The following is a 22,337-nucleotide window of genomic DNA, read 5'->3' on the forward strand; positions in this document are numbered from 1 at the left end:
TGGGTGAGAGAAACCATCAATTTAATCTATTTTGAATTCAGGCTGTAACACAACAAAATGTGGAATAAGTCAAGGGGTGAGAATACTTTCTGAAGACACTGCAGCATTTTAGAATGAACTCAATATTTCTATTCATTATTTATATTTATTCATTGTGTGATCTGACTTATATTGAACAAAAATTGACACCAACTCTGGTAAAATGCTCATAAAACCATTCAATACAGTTATTCTCTCTCTCCCTCCCGCTCTCTCTCTCTCTCTCTCCCTCCTTCTCAAATCACTTTCCACCTGCTCTCTTTTTCTGCCACTCTCTCCCCCTCCCCATTTCTCCTTCCCCCCACCCCCCAACAGAATGGCTCTCTGTGCGTCCCTGAAAACCCTTGAGGTGTTCCCGTTTAGAGACCCAGAGCTGTCTTCCCTCCTGCTGTCCCAGCTGAACAGCCTGAGACAGGAGAGGATCCTAACTGACGTGCTGCTCTGTTCAGACAACACAGAGATCCCCTGCCATAGAAACGTACTGGTGTCCTCCAGCCTGTACTTCAGGTAAGCTACAATACAGTACAAACTCATTGATTCATTATACAGAGAGCAGAGGACAACCCAACTACAGAACCTCACCTAGCACGACTACAGAACCTCACCTAGCACAACACGACTACAGAACCTCACCGAGCACAACACGACTACAGAACCTCACCTAGCACAACACGACTACAGAACCTCACCTAGCACAACTACAGAACCTCACCGAGCACAACACGACTACAGAACCTCACCTAGCACAACTACAGAACCTCACCTAGCACAACACGACTACAGAACCTCACCTAGCACAACTACAGAACCTCACCTAGCACAACTACAGAACCTCACCTAGCACAACACGACTACAGAACCTCACCTAGCACAACTACAGAACCTCACCTAGCACAACACGACTACGGAACCTCACCGAGCACAACACGACTACAGAACCTCACCTAGCACAACTACAGAACCTCACCTAGCACAACTACAGAACCTCACCTAGCACAACACGACTACAGAACCTCACCTAGCACAACTACAGAACCTCACCTAGCACAACCCGACTACAGAACCTCACCGAGCACAACACGACTACAGAACCTCACCGAGCACAACTACAGAACCTCACCTAGCACGACTACAGAACCTCACCTAACGCAACCCGACTACAGAAGCTCACCTAGCACAACTACAGAACCTCACCTAGCACAACTACAGAACCTCACCTAACGCAACCCGACTACAGAAGCTCACCTAACACAACCCGACTACAGAACCTCACCTAGCACAACTACAGAACCTCACCTAGCACAACACGACTACAGAACCTCACCTAGCACAACTACAGAACCTCACCTAGCACAACTACAGAACCCCACCTAGCACAACTACAGAACCCCACCTAGCACAACTACAGAACCTCACCTAGCACAACTACAGAACCTCACCTAGCACAACTACAGAACCTCACCTAGCACAACTACAGAACCTCACCTAGCACAACACGACTACAGAACCTCACCTAGCACAACTACAGAACCTCACCTAGCACAACACGACTACAGAACCTCACCTAGCACAACTACAGAACCCCACCTAGCACAACTACAGAACCCCACCTAGCACAACTACAGAACCCCACCTAGCACAACTACAGATCCTCACCTAGCACAACTGCAGAACCTCACCTAGCACAACTACAGAACCTCACCTAGCACAACTACAGAACCTCACCTAGCACGACTACAGAACCTCACCTAGCACAACTACAGAACCTCACCTAGCACAACTACAGAACCTCACCTAGCACAACTACAGAACCTCACCTAGCACAACACGACTACAGAACCTCACCTAGCACAACTACAGAACCTCACCTAGCACAACTACAGAACCCCACCTAGCACAACTACAGAACCTCACCTAGCACAACTACAGAACCCCACCTAGCACAACTACAGAACCTCACCTAGCACAACTACAGAACCTCACCTAGCACGACTACAGAACCTCACCTAGCACGACTACAGAACCTCACCTAGCACAACTACAGAACCCCACCTAGCACAACTACAGAACCTCACCTAGCACAACTGCAGAACATCACCTAGCACAACTACAGAACCTCACCTAGCACAACTACAGAACCTCACCTAGCACAACTACAGAACCTCACCTAGCACAACACGACTACAGAACCTCACCTAGCACAACTACAGAACCTCACCTAGCACAACACGACTACAGAACCTCACCTAGCACAACTACAGAACCTCAACTAGCACGACTACAGAACCTCACCTAGCACAACTACAGAACCTCACCTAGCACAACACGACTACAGAACCTCACCTAGCACAACTACAGAACCTCACCTAGCACAACTACAGAACCTCACCTAGCACAACTACAGAACCTCACCTAGCACAACCCGACTACAGAACCTCACCTAGCACGACTACAGAACCTCACCTAGCACGACTACAGAACCTCACCTAGCACAACTACAGAACCTCACCTAGCACAACACGACTACAGAACCTCACCTAGCACAACTACAGAACCTCACCTAGCACAACACGACTACAGAACCTCACCTAGCACAACTACAGAACCTCACCTAGCACAACACGACTACAGAACCTCACCTAGCACAACTACAGAACCTCACCTAGCACAACTACAGAACCTCACCTAGCACGACTACAGAACCTCACCTAGCACAACTACAGAACCTCACCTAGCACAACTACAGAACCCCACCTAGCACAACTACAGAACCTCACCTAGCACAACTACAGAACCTCACCTAGCACAACTACAGAACCTCACCTAGCACAACACGACTACAGAACCTCACCTAGCACAACTACAGAACCTCACCTAGCACAACTACAGAACCTCACCTAGCACGACTACAGAACCTCACCTAGCACAACTACAGAACCTCACCTAACGCAACCCGACTACAGAAGCTCACCTAACACAACCCGACTACAGAACCTCACCTAGCACAACTACAGAACCTCACCTAGCACAACACGACTACAGAACCTCACCTAGCACAACTACAGAACCTCACCTAGCACAACTACAGAACCCCACCTAGCACAACTACAGAACCTCACCTAGCACAACTACAGAACCTCACCTAGCACAACTACAGAACCTCACCTAGCACAACTACAGAACCTCACCTAGCACAACTACAGAACCTCACCTAGCACGACTACAGAACCTCAGCTAGCACAACTACAGAACCTCACCTAGCACAACTACAGAACCTAACACAACCTCACCTAGAACAAGACAACATTATACAGAGACAACCACATTTTCGAGGACCAGCAGGACCGAGTCCCACCCTTAATACACCAGGCTGGGAGGAGAGCTGGTGTTTTGAATAGTGGGTATACTGTAGGAGGGTACAGTACAATGTACATGAGGTGCATGCTTGTACCGATAGGACGCAAGAGGTGGGAGTAGCTCTGTTTTGTACCAACCAGACTGAGTTATATGTAGAAACCAGACTGAGTTATATGTAGAAACCAGACTGAGTTATATGTAGAAACCAGACTGAGTTATATGTAGAAACCAGACTGAGTTATATGTAGAAACCAGACTGAGTTATATGTAGAAACCAGACTGAGTTATATGTAGAAACCAGACTGTGTGTGTGCCTTACCAAATCATGTCCAATCAATGGAATTTACCACAGGTGGACTCCAATCAAGTTGTAGAAACATCTCAAGCATGATCAATGGAAACAGGAAACAGGATGCACCTGAGCTCAATTTCGAGTCTCATAGCAAAAGGGTCTGAATACTTATGTAAACAAGTTATTTCAGTTTTTTGTTTTAAACATTTGTAAAAACCTGTTTTCGCTTTGTCATTATGGGGTATTGTGTGTAGATTGATGAGAAAAAACATCTAGAATTTAATCAATTTTAGAATAAGGCTGTAATGTAACAAAATGGGGGAAAAGGGAAAGGGTCTGAATACTTTCAGAATGAACTCTATAGTAATACTTAATTCACAAGGTATTACAGACGGACCACTTACCATGCCTTTTGAAAGTATTTATACCCCTTAACATATTCCACATTTTGTTGTTACAGCCTGACTTTAAAATGGATTAAATTGTAACACTTTGGGCTTCGTGGGTGTGGAGTCAGGCGCAGGAAGCAGGAAAATGTTTGGTACAATATGTAATTTAATAAGTACTGAAAACCGAGGAAATATGTCCAAACACAACAGGGCGAAACAATAACCCCGAAGTCCAAAATACATGTACCACAAAACCATACACCGTGACGACACGTAACAGAACAGGTGGAGAGGCGGGCTTAAATAATACAACGAATTACTAATGGGAAACAGGTGTAACTCATAAAGACATGACTAACAGAAAAACGAAAAAGGGATCGATGGCAGCTAGTAGGCCGGTGACGACGAGCGCCGAGCGCCACCCGAACAGGGAGAGGATCCGCCCTCAGCAGTAGTCGTGACATAAATTGATGTTTTTTTCTCACCCATCTACACACAATACCCCATAACGGCAAAGTGAAAACATGTTTTTAGAATTTTTTGCAAATATTTTTTTTATTTAAATGCACTAATATCTAATTTACATAAGTATACATGATCCTAAGTCAATATATGTCAGAATCACCTTTGGCAGTGATTACAGCGGTGAGTCATTCTGGGTAGAGTCTTCAATCTTTGTCAAGTTGGTTGTTGATCATTGCTAGACAGCCATTTTCCTGTCTTGCCATATATTTTCAAGCTGATTCAACTCAACTGTAACTAGGACACTCAGGAACATTCAATGTCATCTTGGTAGGCAACTCCAGTGTTATTTGGCCTTGTGTTTTAGGTTATTGTCTTGCTGAAAGGTGCATTTGTCTACAAGTGTCTGTTGGAATGCAAACTGAATCAGGTTTTCCTCTAAATTTTGTCTGTCCTTAGCTCTACTGCGTTTGTTTTTTATCCTAAACAACTCCCTAGTCCTAAACGATTGCAAGCATACCCATAACATGTTGCAGCCACCATCATGCTTGAAAATATGAAGAGTGGTACTCAGTGATGTGTTGTGTTGGATTTGACTCAAACATAACGCTTTGTATTCAGGACAAAAAGTTAATTTCTTAGCAAAGGTTTTTGCAGATTTACATTAATGCCTTATTTGCAAACAGGATTAATGTTTTGGAATATTTTGTCTTGTACAGGCTTTCTTCTTTCTTCTGTCATGTAGGTTAGTATTGTGGAGTAAATACAATGTTGTTGATCCATCCTCTGTTTTCTCCTATCATAGCCATTAAACTCTGTAACTGTTTTAAAGTCACCATTGGCCTCATGGTGAAATCCCTGAGCGGTTTCCTTCCTCTCCGGCAGCTGAGTTAGGAAGGACGCCTGTATCTTTGTAGTGACTGGGTGTATTTATACACCATCCAAAGTGTAATTAATAACTTCATCATGTTCAAAGGGATATTCAATGTCTGCTTTTTATTTTTACCCATCTACCAATAGGTGCCCTTCTCTGTGAGGCATTGGAAAACCTCCCTGGTCTTTGTGGTTGAAATGTACTTCTCTATTGAGGAACCGACCTGATAATTGTATGTGTGGGGTACAGAGATGAGCTCGTCATTCAACAATCATGTTAAATACTATTACTGCAGACAGAGTGATTCCATACAATTTATTATGTAACTTGTTAAGCAACATTTTACTCTTGAGCTTATTTAGGCTACTTGCCATAACAAAGGGGTTGAAATCCTTTTGATTGAAGACATGTCAGCTTTTAATTTTTAATTCATTTGTAAACATTTCTATAAACATAATTCCACTTTAACATTATGGAGTATTGTGGGTAGGCCAGTTGGGGTATTGTGTGGAGGCCAGTTGGGGTATTGTGTGGTGGCCAGTTGGGGTATTGTGGGTAGACCAGTTGGGGTATTGTGGGTAGGCCAGTTGGGGTATTGTGTGGAGGCCAGTTGGGGTATTGTGGGTAGGCCAGTTGGAGTATTGTGTGGGGGCCAGTTGGGGTATTGTGTGGGTAGGCCAGTTGGGGTATTGTGGGTAGGCCAGTTGGGGTATTGTGTGGGGCCAGTTGGGGTATTGTGGGTAGGCCAGTTGGGGTATTGTGTGGGGGCAAGTTGGGGTATTGTGGGTAGGCCAGTTGGGGTATTGTGTGGATGCCAGTTGGGGTATTGTGTGGAGGCCAGTTGGGGTATTGTGTGGAGGCCAGTTGGGGTATTGTGTGGGGAGGCAAGTTGGGGTATTGTGTGGAGGCAAGTTGGGGTATTGTGGGGAGGCAAGTTGGGGTATTGTGGGGAGGCAAGTTGGGGTATTGTGTGGAGGCCAGTTGGGGTATTGTGTGGAGGCCAGTTGGGGTATTGTGGGGAGGCCAGTTGGGGTATTGTGTGGAGGCCAGTTGGGGTATTGTGGGTAGACCAGTTGGGGTATTGTGTGGAGGCCAGTTGGGGTATTGTGGGGAGGCCAGTTGGGGTATTGTAGGTAGGCCAGTTGGGGTATTGTGTGGGGCCAGTTGGGGTATTGTGGGTAGGCCAGTTGGGGTATTGTGTGGGGGCAAGTTGGGGTATTGTGGGTAGGCCAGTTGGGGTATTGTGTGGATGCCAGTTGGGGTATTGTGTGGAGGCCAGTTGGGGTATTGTGTGGAGGCCAGTTGGGGTATTGTGGGTAGGCAAGTTGGGGTATTGTGGGTAGGCCAGTTGGGGTATTGTGGGTAGGCCAGTTGGAGTATTGTGGGTAGGCCAGTTGGGGTATTGTGGGTAGGCCAGTTGGGGTATTGTGGGTAGGCCAGTTGGAGTATTGTGTGGGGGCCAGTTGGGGTATTGTGAGTAGGCCAGTTGGGGTATTGTGGGTAGGCTAGTTGGGGTATTGTGGGTAGGCCAGTTGGGGTATTGTGGGTAGGCCAGTTGGGGTATTGTGGGTAGGCCAGTTGGAGTATTGTGGGTAGGCCAGTTGGGGTATTGTGGGTAGGCCAGTTGGGGTATTGTGGGTAGGCCAGTTGGAGTATTGTGTGGGGGCCAGTTGGGGTATTGTGAGTAGGCCAGTTGGGGTATTGTGGGTAGGCCAGTTGGGGTATTGTGGGTAGGCCAGTTGGGGTATTGTGTGGATGCCAGTTGGGGTATTGTGTGGAGGCCAGTTGGGGTATTGTGTGGAGGCCAGTTGGGGTATTGTGGGTAGGCAAGTTGGGGTATTGTGGGTAGGCCAGTTGGGGTATTGTGGGTAGGCCAGTTGGAGTATTGTGGGTAGGCCAGTTGGGGTATTGTGGGTAGGCCAGTTGGGGTATTGTGGGTAGGCCAGTTGGAGTATTGTGTGGGGGCCAGTTGGGGTATTGTGAGTAGGCCAGTTGGGGTATTGTGGGTAGGCTAGTTGGGGTATTGTGGGTAGGCCAGTTGGGGTATTGTGGGTAGGCCAGTTGGGGTATTGTGGGTAGGCCAGTTGGAGTATTGTGGGTAGGCCAGTTGGGGGTATTGTGGGTAGGCCAGTTGGGGTATTGTGGGTAGGCCAGTTGGAGTATTGTGTGGGGGCCAGTTGGGGTATTGTGAGTAGGCCAGTTGGGGTATTGTGGGTAGGCCAGTTGGGGTATTGTGGGTAGGCCAGTTGGGGTATTGTGGGTAGGCCAGTTGGGGTATTGTGGATAGGCCAGTTGGGGTATTGTGGGTAGGCCAGTTGGGCTATTGTGTGGAGGCCAGTTGGGGTATTGTGGGTAGACCAGTTGGGGTATTGTGTGGGGGCCAGTTGGGGTATTGTGGGTAGACCAGTTGGGGTATTGTGTGGAGGCCAGTTGGGGTATTGTGGGTAGGCCAGTTGGGGTATTGTGGGTAGGCCAGTTGGGGTATTGTGGGGACGCCAGTTGGGGTATTGTGTGGTGGCCAGGTAGGGTATTGTGGGTAGGCCAGTTGGGGTATTGTGGGGAGGCCAGTTGGGGTATTATGGGTAGGCCAGTTGGGGTATTGTGTGGGGGCCAGTTGGGGTATTGTGGGAAGGCCAGTTGGGGTATTGTGTGGTGGCCAGTTGGGGGTATTGTGGGTTGGCCAGTTGGGGTATTGTGGGGAGGCCAGTTGGGGTATTGTGTGGAGTCCAGTTGGGGTATTGTGGGTAGGCCAGTTGGGGTATTGTGGGTAGGCCAGTTGGGGTATTGTGGGTAGGCCATTTGGGGTATTGTGGGTAGGCTAGTTGGGGTATTGTGGGTAGACCAGTTGGGGTATTGTGGGTAGGCCAGTTGGGGTATTGTGGGTAGACCAGTTGGGGTATTGTGGGTAGGCCAGTTGGTGTATTGTGGGTAGGCCAGTTGGGGTATTGTGTGGAGGCCAGTTGGGGTATTGTGGGTAGGCCAGTTGGGGTATTGTGGGGAGGCCAGTTTGGGAATTGTGGGTAGGCCAGTTGGGGTATTGTGTGGAGGCCAGTTGGGGTATTGTGGGTAGGCCAGTTGGGGTATTGTGGGTAGTTCAGTTGGGGTATTGTGTGGAGGCCAGTTGGGGTATTGTGGGGAGCCCAGTTGGGGTATTGTGGGGAGGCCAGTTGGTGTATTGTGGGTAGACCAGTTGGGGTATTGTGTGGGGGCCAGTTGGGGTATTGTGTGGAGGCCAGTTGGGGTATTGTGTAGAGGCCAGTTGGGGTATTGTGGGTAGACCAGTTGGGGTATTGTGTGGGGGCCAGTTGGGGTATTGTGGGTAGGCCAGTTGGGGTATTGTGTGGTGGCCAGTTGGGGTATTGTGGGTAGGCCAGTTGGGGTATTGTGTGGGGGCCAGTTGGGGTATTGTGTGGGGGCCAGTTGGGGTATTGTGGGTAGGCCAGTTGGGGTATTGTGGGTAGGCCAGTTGGGGTATTGTGGGTAGGCCAGTTGGAGTATTGTGTGGGGGCCAGTTGGGGAATTGTGGGTAGGCCAGTTGGGGTATTGTGGGTAGGCCAGTTGGGGTATGGTGGGTAGGCCAGTTGGGGTATTGTGGGTAGGCCAGTTGGAGTATTGTGTGGAGGCCAGTTGGGGTATTGTGGGTAGGCCAGTTGGGGTATTGTGGGTAGGCCATTTGGGGTATTGTGGGTAGGCCAGTTGGGGTATTGTGGGTAGGCCAGTTGGAGTATTGTGGGTAGGCCAGTTGGGGTATTGTGGGTAGGCCAGTTGGGGTATTGTGGGTAGGCCAGTTGGAGTATTGTGTGGGGGCCAGTTGGGGTATTGTGAGTAGGCCAGTTGGGGTATTGTGGGTAGGCCAGTTGGGGTATTGTGGGTAGGCCAGTTGGGGTATTGTGGGTAGGCCAGTTGGGGTATTGTGGATAGGCCAGTTGGGGTATTGTGGGTAGACCAGTTGGGGTATTGTGTGGGGGCCAGTTGGGGTATTGTGGGTAGACCAGTTGGGGTATTGTGGGTAGGCCAGTTGGGGTATTGTGTGGAGGCCAGTTGGGGTATTGTGTGGAGGCCAGTTGGGGTATTGTGGGGAGGCCAGTTGGGGTATTGTGTGGGGGCCAGTTGGGGTATTGTGGGTACGCCAGTTGGGGTATTGTGTGGGGAGGCCAGTTGGGGTATTGTGGGTAGGCCAGTTGGGGTATTGTGGGTAGGCCAGTTGGGGTATTGTGGGTAGGCCAGTTGGGGTATTGTGGGTAGGCCAGTTGGGGTATTGTGTGGAGGCCAGTTGGGGTATTGTGGGTAGGCCAGTTGGGGTATTGTGGGTAGGCCAGTTGGGGTATTGTGGGGACGCCAGTTGGGGTATTGTGTGGTGGCCAGGTAGGGTATTGTGGGTAGGCCAGTTGGGGTATTGTGGGGAGGCCAGTTGGGGTATTATGGGTAGGCCAGTTGGGGTATTGTGTGGGGGCCAGTTGGGGTATTGTGGGAAGGCCAGTTGGGGTATTGTGTGGTGGCCAGTTGGGGTATTGTGGGTTGGCCAGTTGGGGTATTGTGGGTAGTTCAGTTGGGGTATTGTGGGTAGGCCAGTTGGAGTATTGTGGGTAGGCCAGTTGGGGTATTGTGTGGAGGCCAGTTGGGGTATTGTGGGTAGGCCAGTTGGGGTATTGTGGGGAGGCCAGTTTGGGGAATTGTGGGTAGGCCAGTTGGGGTATTGTGTGGAGGCCAGTTGGGGTATTGTGGGTAGGCCAGTTGGGGTATTGTGGGTAGTTCAGTTGGGGTATTGTGTGGAGGCCAGTTGGGGTATTGTGGGGAGCCCAGTTGGGGTATTGTGGGTAGGCCAGTTGGGGTATTGTGGGTAGACCAGTTGGGGTATTGTGTGGGGGCCAGTTGGGGTATTGTGGGGAGGCCAGTTGGGGTATTGTGTGGTGGCCAGTTGGGGTATTGTGGGTAGGCCAGTTGGGGTATTGTGTGGGGGCCAGTTGGGGTATTGTGTGGGGGGCCAGTTGGGGTATTGTGGGTAGGCCAGTTGGGGTATTGTGGGTAGGCCAGTTGGGGTATTGTGGGTAGGCCAGTTGGAGTATTGTGTGGGGGCCAGTTGGGGTATTGTGGGTAGGCCAGTTGGGGTATTGTGGGTAGGCCAGTTGGGGTATTGTGGGTAGGCCAGTTGGGGTATTGTGGGTAGGCCAGTTGGAGTATTGTGTGGAGGCCAGTTGGGGTATTGTGGGTAGGCCAGTTGGGGTATTGTGGGTAGGCCATTTGGGGTATTGTGCGTAGGCCAGTTGGGGTATTGTGTGGAGGCCAGTTGGGGTATTGTGTGGAGACCAGTTGGGGTATTGTGTGGGGGCCAGTTGGGGTATTGTGGGTAGACCAGTTGTGGTATTGTGGGTAGGCCAGTTGGGGTATTGTGTGGGGAGGCCAGTTGGGGTATTGTGGGTAGGCCAGTTGGGGTATTGTGTGGGGAGGCCAGTTGGGGTATTGTGGGTAGGCCAGTTGGGGTAGTGTGGGTAGACCAGTTGGGGTATTGTGTGGAGGCCAGTTGGGGTATTGTGGGTAGGCCAGTTGGGGTAGTGTGGGTAGACCAGTTGGGGTATTGTGTGGTGGCCAGTTGGGGTATTGTGGGTAGGCCAGTTGGGGTATTGTGGGTAGGCCAGTTGGGGTATTGTGTGGAGGCCAGTTGGGGTATTGTGGGTAGGCCAGTTGGGGTATTGTGTGGAGGCCAGTTGGGGTATTGTGGGTAGACCAGTTGGGGTATTGTGTGGGGGCCAGTTGGGGTATTGTGTGGAGGCCAGTTGGGGTATTGTGGGTAGGCCATTTGGGGTATTGTGGGTAGGCCAGTTGGGGTATTGTGGGTAGACCAGTTCGGGTATTGTGGGTAGGCCAGTTGGGGTATTGTGGGTAGACCAGTTGGGGTATTGTGGGTAGGCCAGTTGGTGTATTGTGGGTAGGCCAGTTGGGGTATTGTGTGGAGGCCAGTTGGGGTATTGTGGGTAGGCCAGTTGGGGTATTGTGGGGAGGCCAGTTTGGGAATTGTGGGTAGACCAGTTGGGGTATTGTGTGGGGGCCAGTTGGGGTATTGTGTGGAGGCCAGTTGGGGTATTGTGGGTAGGCCAGTTGGGGTATTGTGGGGAGGCCAGTTGGGGTATTGTGTGGGGGCCAGTTGGGGTATTGTGGGTAGGCCAGTTGGGGTATTGTGGGTAGGCCAGTTGGGGTATTGTGGGTAGGCCAGTTGGGGTATTGTGGGTAGGCCAGTTGGAGTATTGTGTGGAGGCCAGTTGGGGTATTGTGGGTAGGCCAGTTGGGGTATTGTGGGTAGGCCAGTTGGGGTATTGTGGGTAGGCCAGTTGGGGTATTGTGTGGGGGCCAGTTGGGGTATTGTGGGTAGACCTGTTGGGGTATTGTGGGTAGGCCAGTTGGAGTATTGTGTGGAGGCCAGTTGGGGTATTGTGGGTAGGCCAGTTGGGGTATTGTGGGTAGGCCAGTTGGGGTATTGTGGGTAGGCCAGTTGGGGTATTGTGTGGAGGCCAGTTGGGGTATTGTGGGGAGGCCAGTTGGGGTATTGTGGGTAGACCAGTTGGGGTATTGTGTGGAGGCCAGTTGGGGTATTGTGGGTAGGCCAGTTGGGGTATTGTGGGTAGGCCAGTTGGGGTATTGTGGGTAGGCCAGTTGGGGTATTGTGGGTAGGCCAGTTGGGTATTGTGGGTAGGCCAGTTGGGGTATTGTGTGGAGGCCAGTTGGGGTATTGTTTTGAGGCCAGTTGGGGTATTGTGGGTAGGCCAGTTGGGGTATTGTGGGTAGGCCAGTTGGGGTATTGTGTGGAGGCCAGTTGGGGTATTGTGGGTAGGCCAGTTGGGGTATTGTGTGGAGGCCAGTTGGGGTATTGTGGGTAGGCCAGTTGGGGTATTGTGGGTAGGCCAGTTGGGGTATTGTGGGTAGACCAGTGACAACTTAATCCATGTTAAATTCAGGCTGCAGCACAACAAATGTGGAAAATATGAAGGGGTGTGAATACTTTCTTGAAGCGCTGTAATTGGCAGTCTTTCTCCAATGTATTGTCATGTGTATGTATATTCATGATCCACAGGCCTTTGGTACATTAGGAGATGAGTTGGAGCTTAAACGCCCTAAAACAGCACATTAAAGAAATAAGTACTTAGCTTTTGTGTGTGTGTGTGTGTGTGTTCTCTGTTAAAATGTCTGCTCAGTCCACATGCCCACATGCTCTATATATGTGATGTATACAATAACTATGTATGTATACTACAATCCTACTATTCAATGGGATGTCCACTGCCCTCATCTGTTAAAATGTTTGATCAGGTTCTTCAGTGATAGACGGAACAGACAAGGTTAACTTTAATCCAAATAAAAATAAATTAAAGAAGTCTAACTAACTAACTGCATGGGCTCCATCACCCTAAAGACATTGGACACCAATGTGGGTTTTTGTTACATAAAAAAAAAAAAAATTGAAGTTGAATATTTAAAAGAGGAGTTGGAGAAGCTCTGCTGCCACCTGCTGTTCAAATCAAATTAAATCAGATGTTATTGGTCCATACACATGGTTAGCAGGTGTTATTGGTCAACATACACATGGTTAGCAGGTGTTATTGGTCAACATACACATGGTTAGCAGGTGTTATTGGTCAACGTACACATGGTTAGCAGATGTTATTGGTCAACGTACACATGGTTAGCAGGTGTTATTGGTCAACATACACATGGTTAGCAGGTGTTATTGGTCAACATACACATGGTTAGCAGGTGTTATTGGTCAACATACACATGGTTAGCAGGTGTTATTGGTCAACATACACATGGTTAGCAGGTGTTATTGGTCAACATACACATGGTTAGCAGGTGTTATTGGTCAACATACACATGGTTAGCAGGTGTTATTGGTCAACATACACATGGTTAGCAGATGTTATTGGTCAACATACACATGGTTAGCAGATGTTATTGGTCAACATACACATGGTTAGCAGATGTTATTGGTCAACAGATTTTCACTTTTTCAGCTCTGGGATTCGATCCAGCAACCCTTCGGTTACTGGCCCAACACTCTAACCACTAGGCTACCTGCCTCCTCTACACTCTAACCACTAGGCTACCTGCCTCCTCTACCCTCTAACCACTAGGCTACCTGCCTCCTCTACACTCTAACCGCTAGGCTACCTGCCTCCTCTACACTCTAACCACTAGGCTACCTGCCTCCTCTACACTCTAACCACTAGGCTACCTGCCTCCTCTACACTCTAACCGCTAGGCTACCTGCCACCTCTACACTCTAACCACTAGGCTACCTGCCTCCTCTACACTCTAACCACTAGGCTACCTGCCTCCTCTACACTCTAACCGCTAGGCTACCTGCCACCTCTACACTCTAACCACTAGGCTACCTGCCGCCCCTACACTCTAACCACTAGGCTACCTGTCTCCTCTACACTCTAACCACTAGGCCACCTGCCTCCTCTACACTCTAACCACTAGGCTACCTGCCTCCTCTACACTCTAACCACTAGGCTACCTGCCTCCTCTACACTCTAACCACTAGGATACCTGCCTCCTCTACACTCTAACCGCTAGGCTACCTGCCTCCTCTACACTCTAACCACTAGGCTACCTGCCGTCATTACATCCATAATACACCATTATCCCTTATGTCCTAGCATATGAACCAAGAAGGCAATATGTTACATGTTGAAAAATACACATTGATTTCATTGTATGGGGCAGATCTGATGTTTTTAGATAGAATACAAGCTATATTAGATCACATCCACACAGGAACTATTACTTCAGCAGGCATCCTGAAAACATTCGACAAGTTAGACAGACATAGCAATCAAAAGGCTAATTCAAAAGAGCCTTCAGATAATTTCCTGTAGATTATTATTCCCAACATCAAAAGATGACTCCTTTTTCTTCCTCAAAGTAAAAAAAAAAATGATATTCAAGAATTGACTATAATTTTTATTTCCAAAAAATTCACTCAACAATTTACTGGATAAAAAAAAAATGAATGATGTAATGATATCATATCATTATCTCATGTTTAATTACACCAACAGAAAATACACAACGGAATATGGAGAATGAACAGAGCCGCGTCTTCAAGAACCAAAATGTATTATATACGTGAATTCAAAATAAAAACCTTGACTGTTACAGACTTAGACATAGAGGACAGTGGAAAGCCCACCCCAGATATAATTTGGGATGCCTTTAAAACCTCTACAGGATCGATGTGTCCCCCCTCGGGACGTTTCAGCTAACGTAGGCTAATGCGATTAGCATGAGGTTGTAAGTAACAAGAACATTTCCCAGGACATAGACATATCTGATATTGGCAGAAAGCCTAAATTCTTGTTATTAATCTAACTGCATTGTCAAATTTACAGTAGCTATTAAAGTGAAATAATACCATGCTATTGTTTGAGGAGAGTGCACAGTTATTAACTTGAAAATGTATTAATAAACCAATTAGGCACATTTGGGCTGTCTTGATACAACATGTTGAACAGTAATGCAATGGTTCATTGGATCAGTCTACAATTTTGCACATACACTGCTTCCATCTAGTGGCCAAAATCTAAATTGTGCTGGGCTGAAATAATACATTATGGTCTTTCTCTGTCACGCCTGATCTGTTTCACCTGTCCTTGTGCTTGTCTCCACCCCCCTCCAGGTGTCACCCATTATCCCCTGGGTACTTATACCAGTGTTCTCTGTTTGTCTGTTGCCTGTTTGTTTTGTTTGTCAAGCCTACCAGCATTTTCCCCTCTGTTCCTGTCTATTAATTCTTCCTGGTTTTGACCTTTTCTGCCCGCCCTGACCCTGCGAGGGTCATGTCCTATTCCTCAGGGCCATGTTCTACAGTAACTTGTCATGTCCTATTCCTCAGGGCCATGTTCTACAGTAACTTGTCATGTCCTATTCCTCAGGGCCATGTTCTACAGTAACTTGTCATGTCCTATTCCTCAGGGCCATGTTCTACAGTAACTTGTCATGTCCTATTCCTCAGGGCCATGTTCTACAGTAACTTGTCATGTCCTATTCCTCAGGGCCATGTTCTACAGTAACATGTCATATCCTATTCCTCAGGGCCATGTTCTACAGTAACTTGTCATGTCCTATTCCTCAGGGCCATGTTCTACAGTAACATGTCATATCCTATTCCTCAGGGCCATGTTCTACAGTAACTTGTCATATCCTATTCCTCAGGGCCATGTTCTGCAGTAACTTGTCATGTCTATTCCTCAGGGCCATGTTCTACAGTAACTTGTCATGTCCTATTCCTCAGGGCCATGTTCTGCAGTAACTTGTCATGTCCTCTTTCCCTCAAACCCATGTTCACCACAGACCCATGTATCCTATTCCTCAGGGCCATAAGCTACAATGTCTTGTCACTATCCCTGTTCCTCAGGTATGTGTTCTGCGTAACTTCGTCATGTCCCATTCCTCGAGGGCCATCTGGTGCAACTTGTCGCATGTCCTATTCCTCAGGGCCATGTTCTACAGTAACTTGTCATGTCCTATTCCTCAGGGGCCATGTTCTACAGTAACCTGCTTCTGTCCTATTCCTCAGGGCCACTGTTCTACAGTAACTTGTCATGTCCTATTCCTCAGGGCCATGTTCTACAGGTAACTTGTCATGTCCTATTCCTCAGGGCCATGTTCTACAGTAACTTGTCATGTCCTATTCCTCGGGCCATGTTCTACAGTAACATGTCATGTCCTATTCCTCAGGGCCATGTTCTACAGTAACTTGTCATGTCCTATTCCTCAGGGCCATGTTCTACAGTAACATGTCATATCCTATTCCTCAGGGCCATGTTCTACAGTAACTTGTCATATCCTATTCCTCAGGGCCATGTTCTGCAGTAACTTGTCATGTCTATTCCTCAGGGCCATGTTCTACAGTAACTTGTCATGTCCTATTCCTCAGGGCCATGTTCTACAGTAACTTGTCATGTCCTATTCCTCAGGGCCATGTTCTACAGTAACTTGTCATGTCCTATTCCTCAGGGCCATGTTCTACAGTAACATGTCATGTCCTATTCCTCAGGGCCATGTTCTACAGTAACTTGTCATGTCCTATTCCTCAGGGCCATGTTCTACAGTAACATGTCATGTCCTATTCCTCAGGGCCATGTTCTACAGTAACTTGTCATGTCCTATTCCTCAGGGCCATGTTCTACAGTAACTTGTCATGTCCTATTCCTCAGGGCCATGTTCTACAGTAACATGTCATGTCCTATTCCTCAGGGCCATGTTCTACAGTAACTTGTCATGTCCTATTCCTCAGGGCCATGTTCTACAGTAACTTGTCATGTCCTATTCCTCAGGGCCATGTTCTACAGTAACTTGTCATGTCCTATTCCTCAGGGCCATGTTCTACAGTAACTTGTCATGTCCTATTCCTCAGGGCCATGTTCTACAGTAACTTGTCATGTCCTATTCCTCAGGGCCATGTTCTACAGTAACTTGTCATGTCCTATTCCTCAGGGCCATGTTCTACAGTAACTTGTCATGTCTATTCCTCAGGGCCATGTTCTACAGTAACTTGTCATGTCCTATTCCTCAGGGCCATGTTCTGCAGTAACTTTGTGGAGAGCAGCCAGGGTCGGGTGGATCTGAAGGGCATCTCCCCTGACGTGCTCAGTGGCATAGTGGACTATGTGTATACAGGAGCCATCACCATCAGCATGGACATTGTGCTGCCTCTAATGCAGGCGGCCTCGATGCTGCACTATGGACGTCTGTTTGAGGCCTGCTCCACCTTCCTTCAGGTGACTACAGATTGAAATCAGCTCTGTCGCTAACTCTGGGGCTGTTAGATTGATTTTGAAACTGCGGTATTGATTGTTGTGATTGTGCCACTAACTCCTGATTGTGAAATCAGGCCTGCCTTGCAAAATAGACTTTTGTCTCAAATGGGACTTTCCTGCTTAAATAAAGGTTAAATTAAATAGTAAATTATAATAATGCGCACACACACACACACACACACACACACACACACACACACACACACACACACACACACACACACTACACACACACACACACAGTCTTTGTTAAATTATAATATATTTTCAGGAGCAGCTGAGCCCAGACAACTGTCTCAGTATGATCAGGTTGTCAGAGATCCTCCACTGTGACAGTCTGAAGGAGAAGGCTAAGGAGATGGCCGTGAGGAGCTTCTCAGACGTAGCTGCATCCGAAGACTTCTGTGAGCTCTCCTTGCCGGAGCTCGTGTGTTACCTGGAGGACGACCGACTGTGTGCCGAGGAGGAGCAGGTGATATGAGATGAGAAGAGTAGAGATGAGATGAGTAGAGATGAGTAATGAAGAGATATGAAAAAAATAAGATTGTTTTTAACATGGGTGGATTAGTACTAAAAGTCAAATTTCGCAGGTGTTTGAGACCCTCCTGGCGTGGATCCACCACGACCCGTTCTCCCGGCGCGGCGCCATCCACGACCTCTTCAAGAAGGTGCGTCTGCGTTACATCCACCCTACCTACTTGTTCCAGTTCATCGCCAACGACCCGCTGGTGCAGTCCTCCACGCTCTGCACTGAGATCATTGAATCCGTCCGTCGCCTCATGCTCTCGGTCAGCGCCAAGTGCGGTGGTGAGCTGAAGCCCCTGTGGACCACACCGCGCCGTTACACCTGCCGAGAGACGCTCGTTGTGGTCGGCGGGCGCAAGAATAATGAGCAGACGTCCCGGGAAGCCCTGCTCTATGACGAGAGGACTCAGCGCTGGCAGTGGCTGGCCAAGCTACCTCTGAGACTCTACAAGGCCTCCTACGTCTGTATCCACAGCATCCTGTATGTGGTAGGGGGGCTCAGCCTCAGCATGGCCTCAGGAGACAGCTCTGTATCTGCCACCGTCTACACCCTCTCCCTCAAGACCAACCAGGTATGAAAGGGCTAGTATACCCACAGCACTAACGGTTTGTCCAGAAAATAGATTTAAAAAAAAAATATTAGATTTTATTGTGCTAATCGATAATTATTTTTGTATTGTTGTATTTATGAAAATGGTACATTTCAACCTTAGCTGCTATTGATACCATGTAATGTTTCATTACTGAAATCCACCCGTCTCTGTAACCAGTGGAGGACGGCCGAGCCCATGTTGGCGCCGCGCTACGCCCATCAGAGTGTCTCCTATCTCCACTTCATCTTTGTCCTGGGGGGGATCGGAGGGGACAAACAGATCTCCAACTCCGTGGAGAGGTATAACAGTATGTTTAACCAATGGGAGGCCATGGCTCCTCTCCCCAGCGCCGTGCTGCACCCAGCCGTCGCCGCCAACGACCAGAGAGTCTATGTGTTCGGAGGGGAGGATGCCATGCAGAACCCTGTCAGGGAGATACAGGTAACCATTGGTCAATCAACCCATCAATCATCCCATCAACCCATCAGTCAACCAATCAACCAATCAGGCAACCAATCAACCCATCAGTCAACCAATCAACCAATCAATCAACCAATCAACCCATCAGTCAACCAATCAACCCATCAGTCAACCAATCAACCCGTCAGTCAACCAATCAACCCGTCAGTCAACCAATCAACCAATCAGTCAACCAATCAATCCATTTAGAACTCAAACATTGGTAACAAACAAAGGAGGAGGCAATCCCTTTAGCGTGTTTTATGCTAATAGCAGATGGTCGATGGATCTTAATCTTTGATATCATTGATCGGAGGTGGAGAGAGTGGTGAGGCGAAGAAAGTAAAAACAATATGGGGCCCGTAGTTTTTCCTGATCTGGTAACCTAACCAGGTAAAACTCTGGACCGTATACGGTATGACGTGACTAATCCGTTTGTTAAAAAAAATAATTAAAAAAAATGGATATGAGCTATGATGGGACCAGAGTTTTTCTAATCATGTCACATGGTTTTGAAAAACTCCTGGCCTTGGGGAGGATGAAAACCCTTTTCTTGTTCATATGAATTGTGGTTTAACCTCTCTGGGCCAGTGGGACGCTTGCGTCCCACCTACTCAACAGCCAGTGTAATCCCGTGGCGCGATATTCAAATACCTTAGAAATGCTATTACTTCAATTTCTCAAACATATGACTATTTTACACCATTTTAAAGACAAGACTCTCGTTAATCTAACCACACTGTCCGATTTCAAAAAGGCTTTACAACGAAAGCAAAACATTAGATTATGTCAGCAGAGTACCCAGCCAGAAATAATCAGACACCCATTTTTCAAGCTAGCATATAATGTCACATAAACCCAAACCACAGCTAAATGCAGCACTAACCTTTGATGATCTTCATCAGATGACAATCCTAGGACATTATGTTATACAATACATGCATGTTTTGTTCAATCAAGTTCATATTTATATCAAAAACCAGCTTTTTACATTAGCATGTGACTAGCATGTGACTAGCATTCCCACAAAAAACATAACAATTATTTTAAGAATTATAGATACAGAACTCCTTTATGCACTCGCTATGTCCGATTTTAAAATAGCTTTTCGGTGAAAGCACATTTTGCAATAATCTGAGTAGATAGCCCGGCCATCACAGGCTAGCTATTTTGACACCCACCAAGTGTGGTACTCACCAAACTCCGATTTACTATTAGAAAAGTTTGATTACCTTTGCTGTTCTTCGTCAGAATGCACTCCCAGGACTACTACTTCAATAACAAATGTTGGTTTGTTCCCAAATAATCCATAGTTATATCCAAATAGCGGCGTTTTGTTCGTGCGTTCAAGACACTATCCGAAGGGTAAAGAAGGGTGACGCGCCCGATGCGTTTCGTGACAAAAAATTTCGAAATATTCCATTACCGTACTTCGAAGCATGTCAACCGCTCTTTAAAATCAATTTTTATGCTATAAGCGATAATATTCGGACCGGGAGTCGTTGTTTTCGTTCAAAGAGAGAGAAAGTAAACATGGTGTTGGCTCGTGCACGCACCTCCAGTCTCATTGTCCTCATATCGAACACTATCAAAATGCGCTAATGTTTTTCAGCCATGGCCTGCAAAGCCACCATTCATCGTTCTGGCGCCTTCTGAGAGCCTATGGGAGCGTTAGAAAATGTCACGTTATGCCAGAGATCCCCTATTTTGGTTAGAGATAATCAAGAAGGCCAAGAAATAGTCAGAGAGAGCGCTTCCTGTTTGGAATCTTCTCAGGTTTTGGCCTGCCAAATGAGTTCTGTTATACTCACAGACACCATTCAAACAGTTTTAGAAACGTTATATGCATATTCTAGTTACTGGGCAGGAGTAGTAACCAGATTAAATCGGGTACGTTTTTTATCCGGCCGTGCAAATACTGCCCCATATCCCCAACAGGTTAAAGAAGAACTAGGGGGGTTTCCTATACACAGAGAATGCAACATGATTGGACAATAAAACTCACAGGGCTTGTTTTATGCAGCTTTTCATTGTGTTGTCCTGCCCTATGCAACTGTGGGCATAATTACACATTAACTAACAGTCTGTCAGCTATTGTGTTAATTCATTCATTCCAGTTAATCATTAAAGTAAAGTATAGGTAGTCTCATCAGCCCAAGTTTGAATATTAACCAGATTTGATCCCGTTCACAGTTTTTCTCACAAACAAATGGGCTATAAATACACAACGTTACCACTTCGTTTACACTGGCCAGAGGGGCAGGGATGCATAGTAGGCTATACTAAAGCCTGGTCTCATGAACTCAACCTAACATAGTAAAGTAAATCCGGGACACTAAAATGTGTTTGATATGTTATGTTTGCTATGGTTACACAAGACAGAACATTACATAATAAGGCAAAATAAGGGTGGAAAATAAGGGTGGATTGTCGAGGTGAATGGGTGGGCATATAACCCTAACCCAAAGGTTACGCGTTCGAATCTCATCACGGAGTACATTAGCTAATTAACAACTTTGCAATTACTTTCTGCTACTTTGCATGTTAGCTAACCCTTCCGCTAACCTTAACCCCTAGCTAACGTTAGCCACCTAGCTAACATTGGCCACAACAAATTGGATTTTCTATATATAATACGATATGCAAATTTATAACATATTGTACAAATTGCAATTTGTAACATATTGTACAAAAATGCAATTCGTCACATATCATACGAAATGGATGATGGACATCCACAAATTAAAACATACCATACGAAACGTAACATATCATACTAACTGGAGCGTCTGAGATTTACCTTTACTATGTTACATCTACCTCTGAGTCCAGGCTGTTGACTATGAAGCTGCTGTTGTTAGTACATTTACTATGTTACATCTACCTCTGAGTCCAGGCTGTTGACTATGAAGCTGCTAGTAGGCTACAGTTGACCAGACAGACATTTTTTGTATATTTGCCATGCAATACAGCTAATGTTTTAAGTCTATAGCAGTGGTCACCAACCTTTTTTGAGTCAAGATCACTTTCCCAGTCAAAAAGCAAACCGAGATCTACTGCTCAGATGTTTTTCTTTACATTAACCTTTACATTAACCTCACAAACAGTTTTGTAGGAATGAGATTTGGGCAGTAGGCCTAAAACATTATCACAGCATATTGGCTTATATGATTGGCCTGCCAATATTGTTAATCAGACCATATTATATTTCAAAACTCGAGCTTTGATAACAAAATAGATCAGTTGGTTTAGCATTTGTGTGGCACTGTGGAGCATGAATTGAAATAATCAGCTTTTTTATTGTACTGGACTGATGGTACCTGCACCTGATGGTCAACGAGGTCAAATCACCACGTCAGTGATCTTCAGGTCGAAAAGTCGGAGCTCTAGAAAGATACCCGAGTTTACGACTTGGAATTCCGAGTCGGATGACCGTTCAAAACGATTTTTCCCAAACGCCTCTCACGGCCCCTTGCTCTCTCCTTCCTTTCCTCCGGTGAGACTGACCAGAGAGAGAGGACACCGTCTTCC

At 47.1% G+C, this 22,337-nt stretch overlaps 1 protein-coding gene across 1 annotated transcript in view; it reads left to right on the top strand.

Annotated features, from left to right (window-relative positions):
* klhl38a (kelch-like family member 38a) overlaps positions 1–22,337 on the top strand; it is a 45,638-nt gene that overhangs the window by 17,593 nt on the left and 5,708 nt on the right. The window contains exons 2-6 of the mRNA XM_045695091.1: positions 355–546; positions 16,986–17,190; positions 17,501–17,701; positions 17,820–18,326; positions 18,525–18,788. Of these exons, the coding sequence (XP_045551047.1) occupies positions 356–546; positions 16,986–17,190; positions 17,501–17,701; positions 17,820–18,326; positions 18,525–18,788 (1,368 nt within the window). The 5' untranslated portion in view covers position 355. The remainder of the gene's footprint in view (positions 1–354; positions 547–16,985; positions 17,191–17,500; positions 17,702–17,819; positions 18,327–18,524; positions 18,789–22,337) is intronic.

The sequence above is a fragment of the Salmo salar genome, chromosome ssa14 (assembly GCF_905237065.1).
Source record: "Salmo salar chromosome ssa14, Ssal_v3.1, whole genome shotgun sequence".
Classification (NCBI taxonomy): Eukaryota; Metazoa; Chordata; class Actinopteri; order Salmoniformes; family Salmonidae; genus Salmo; species Salmo salar.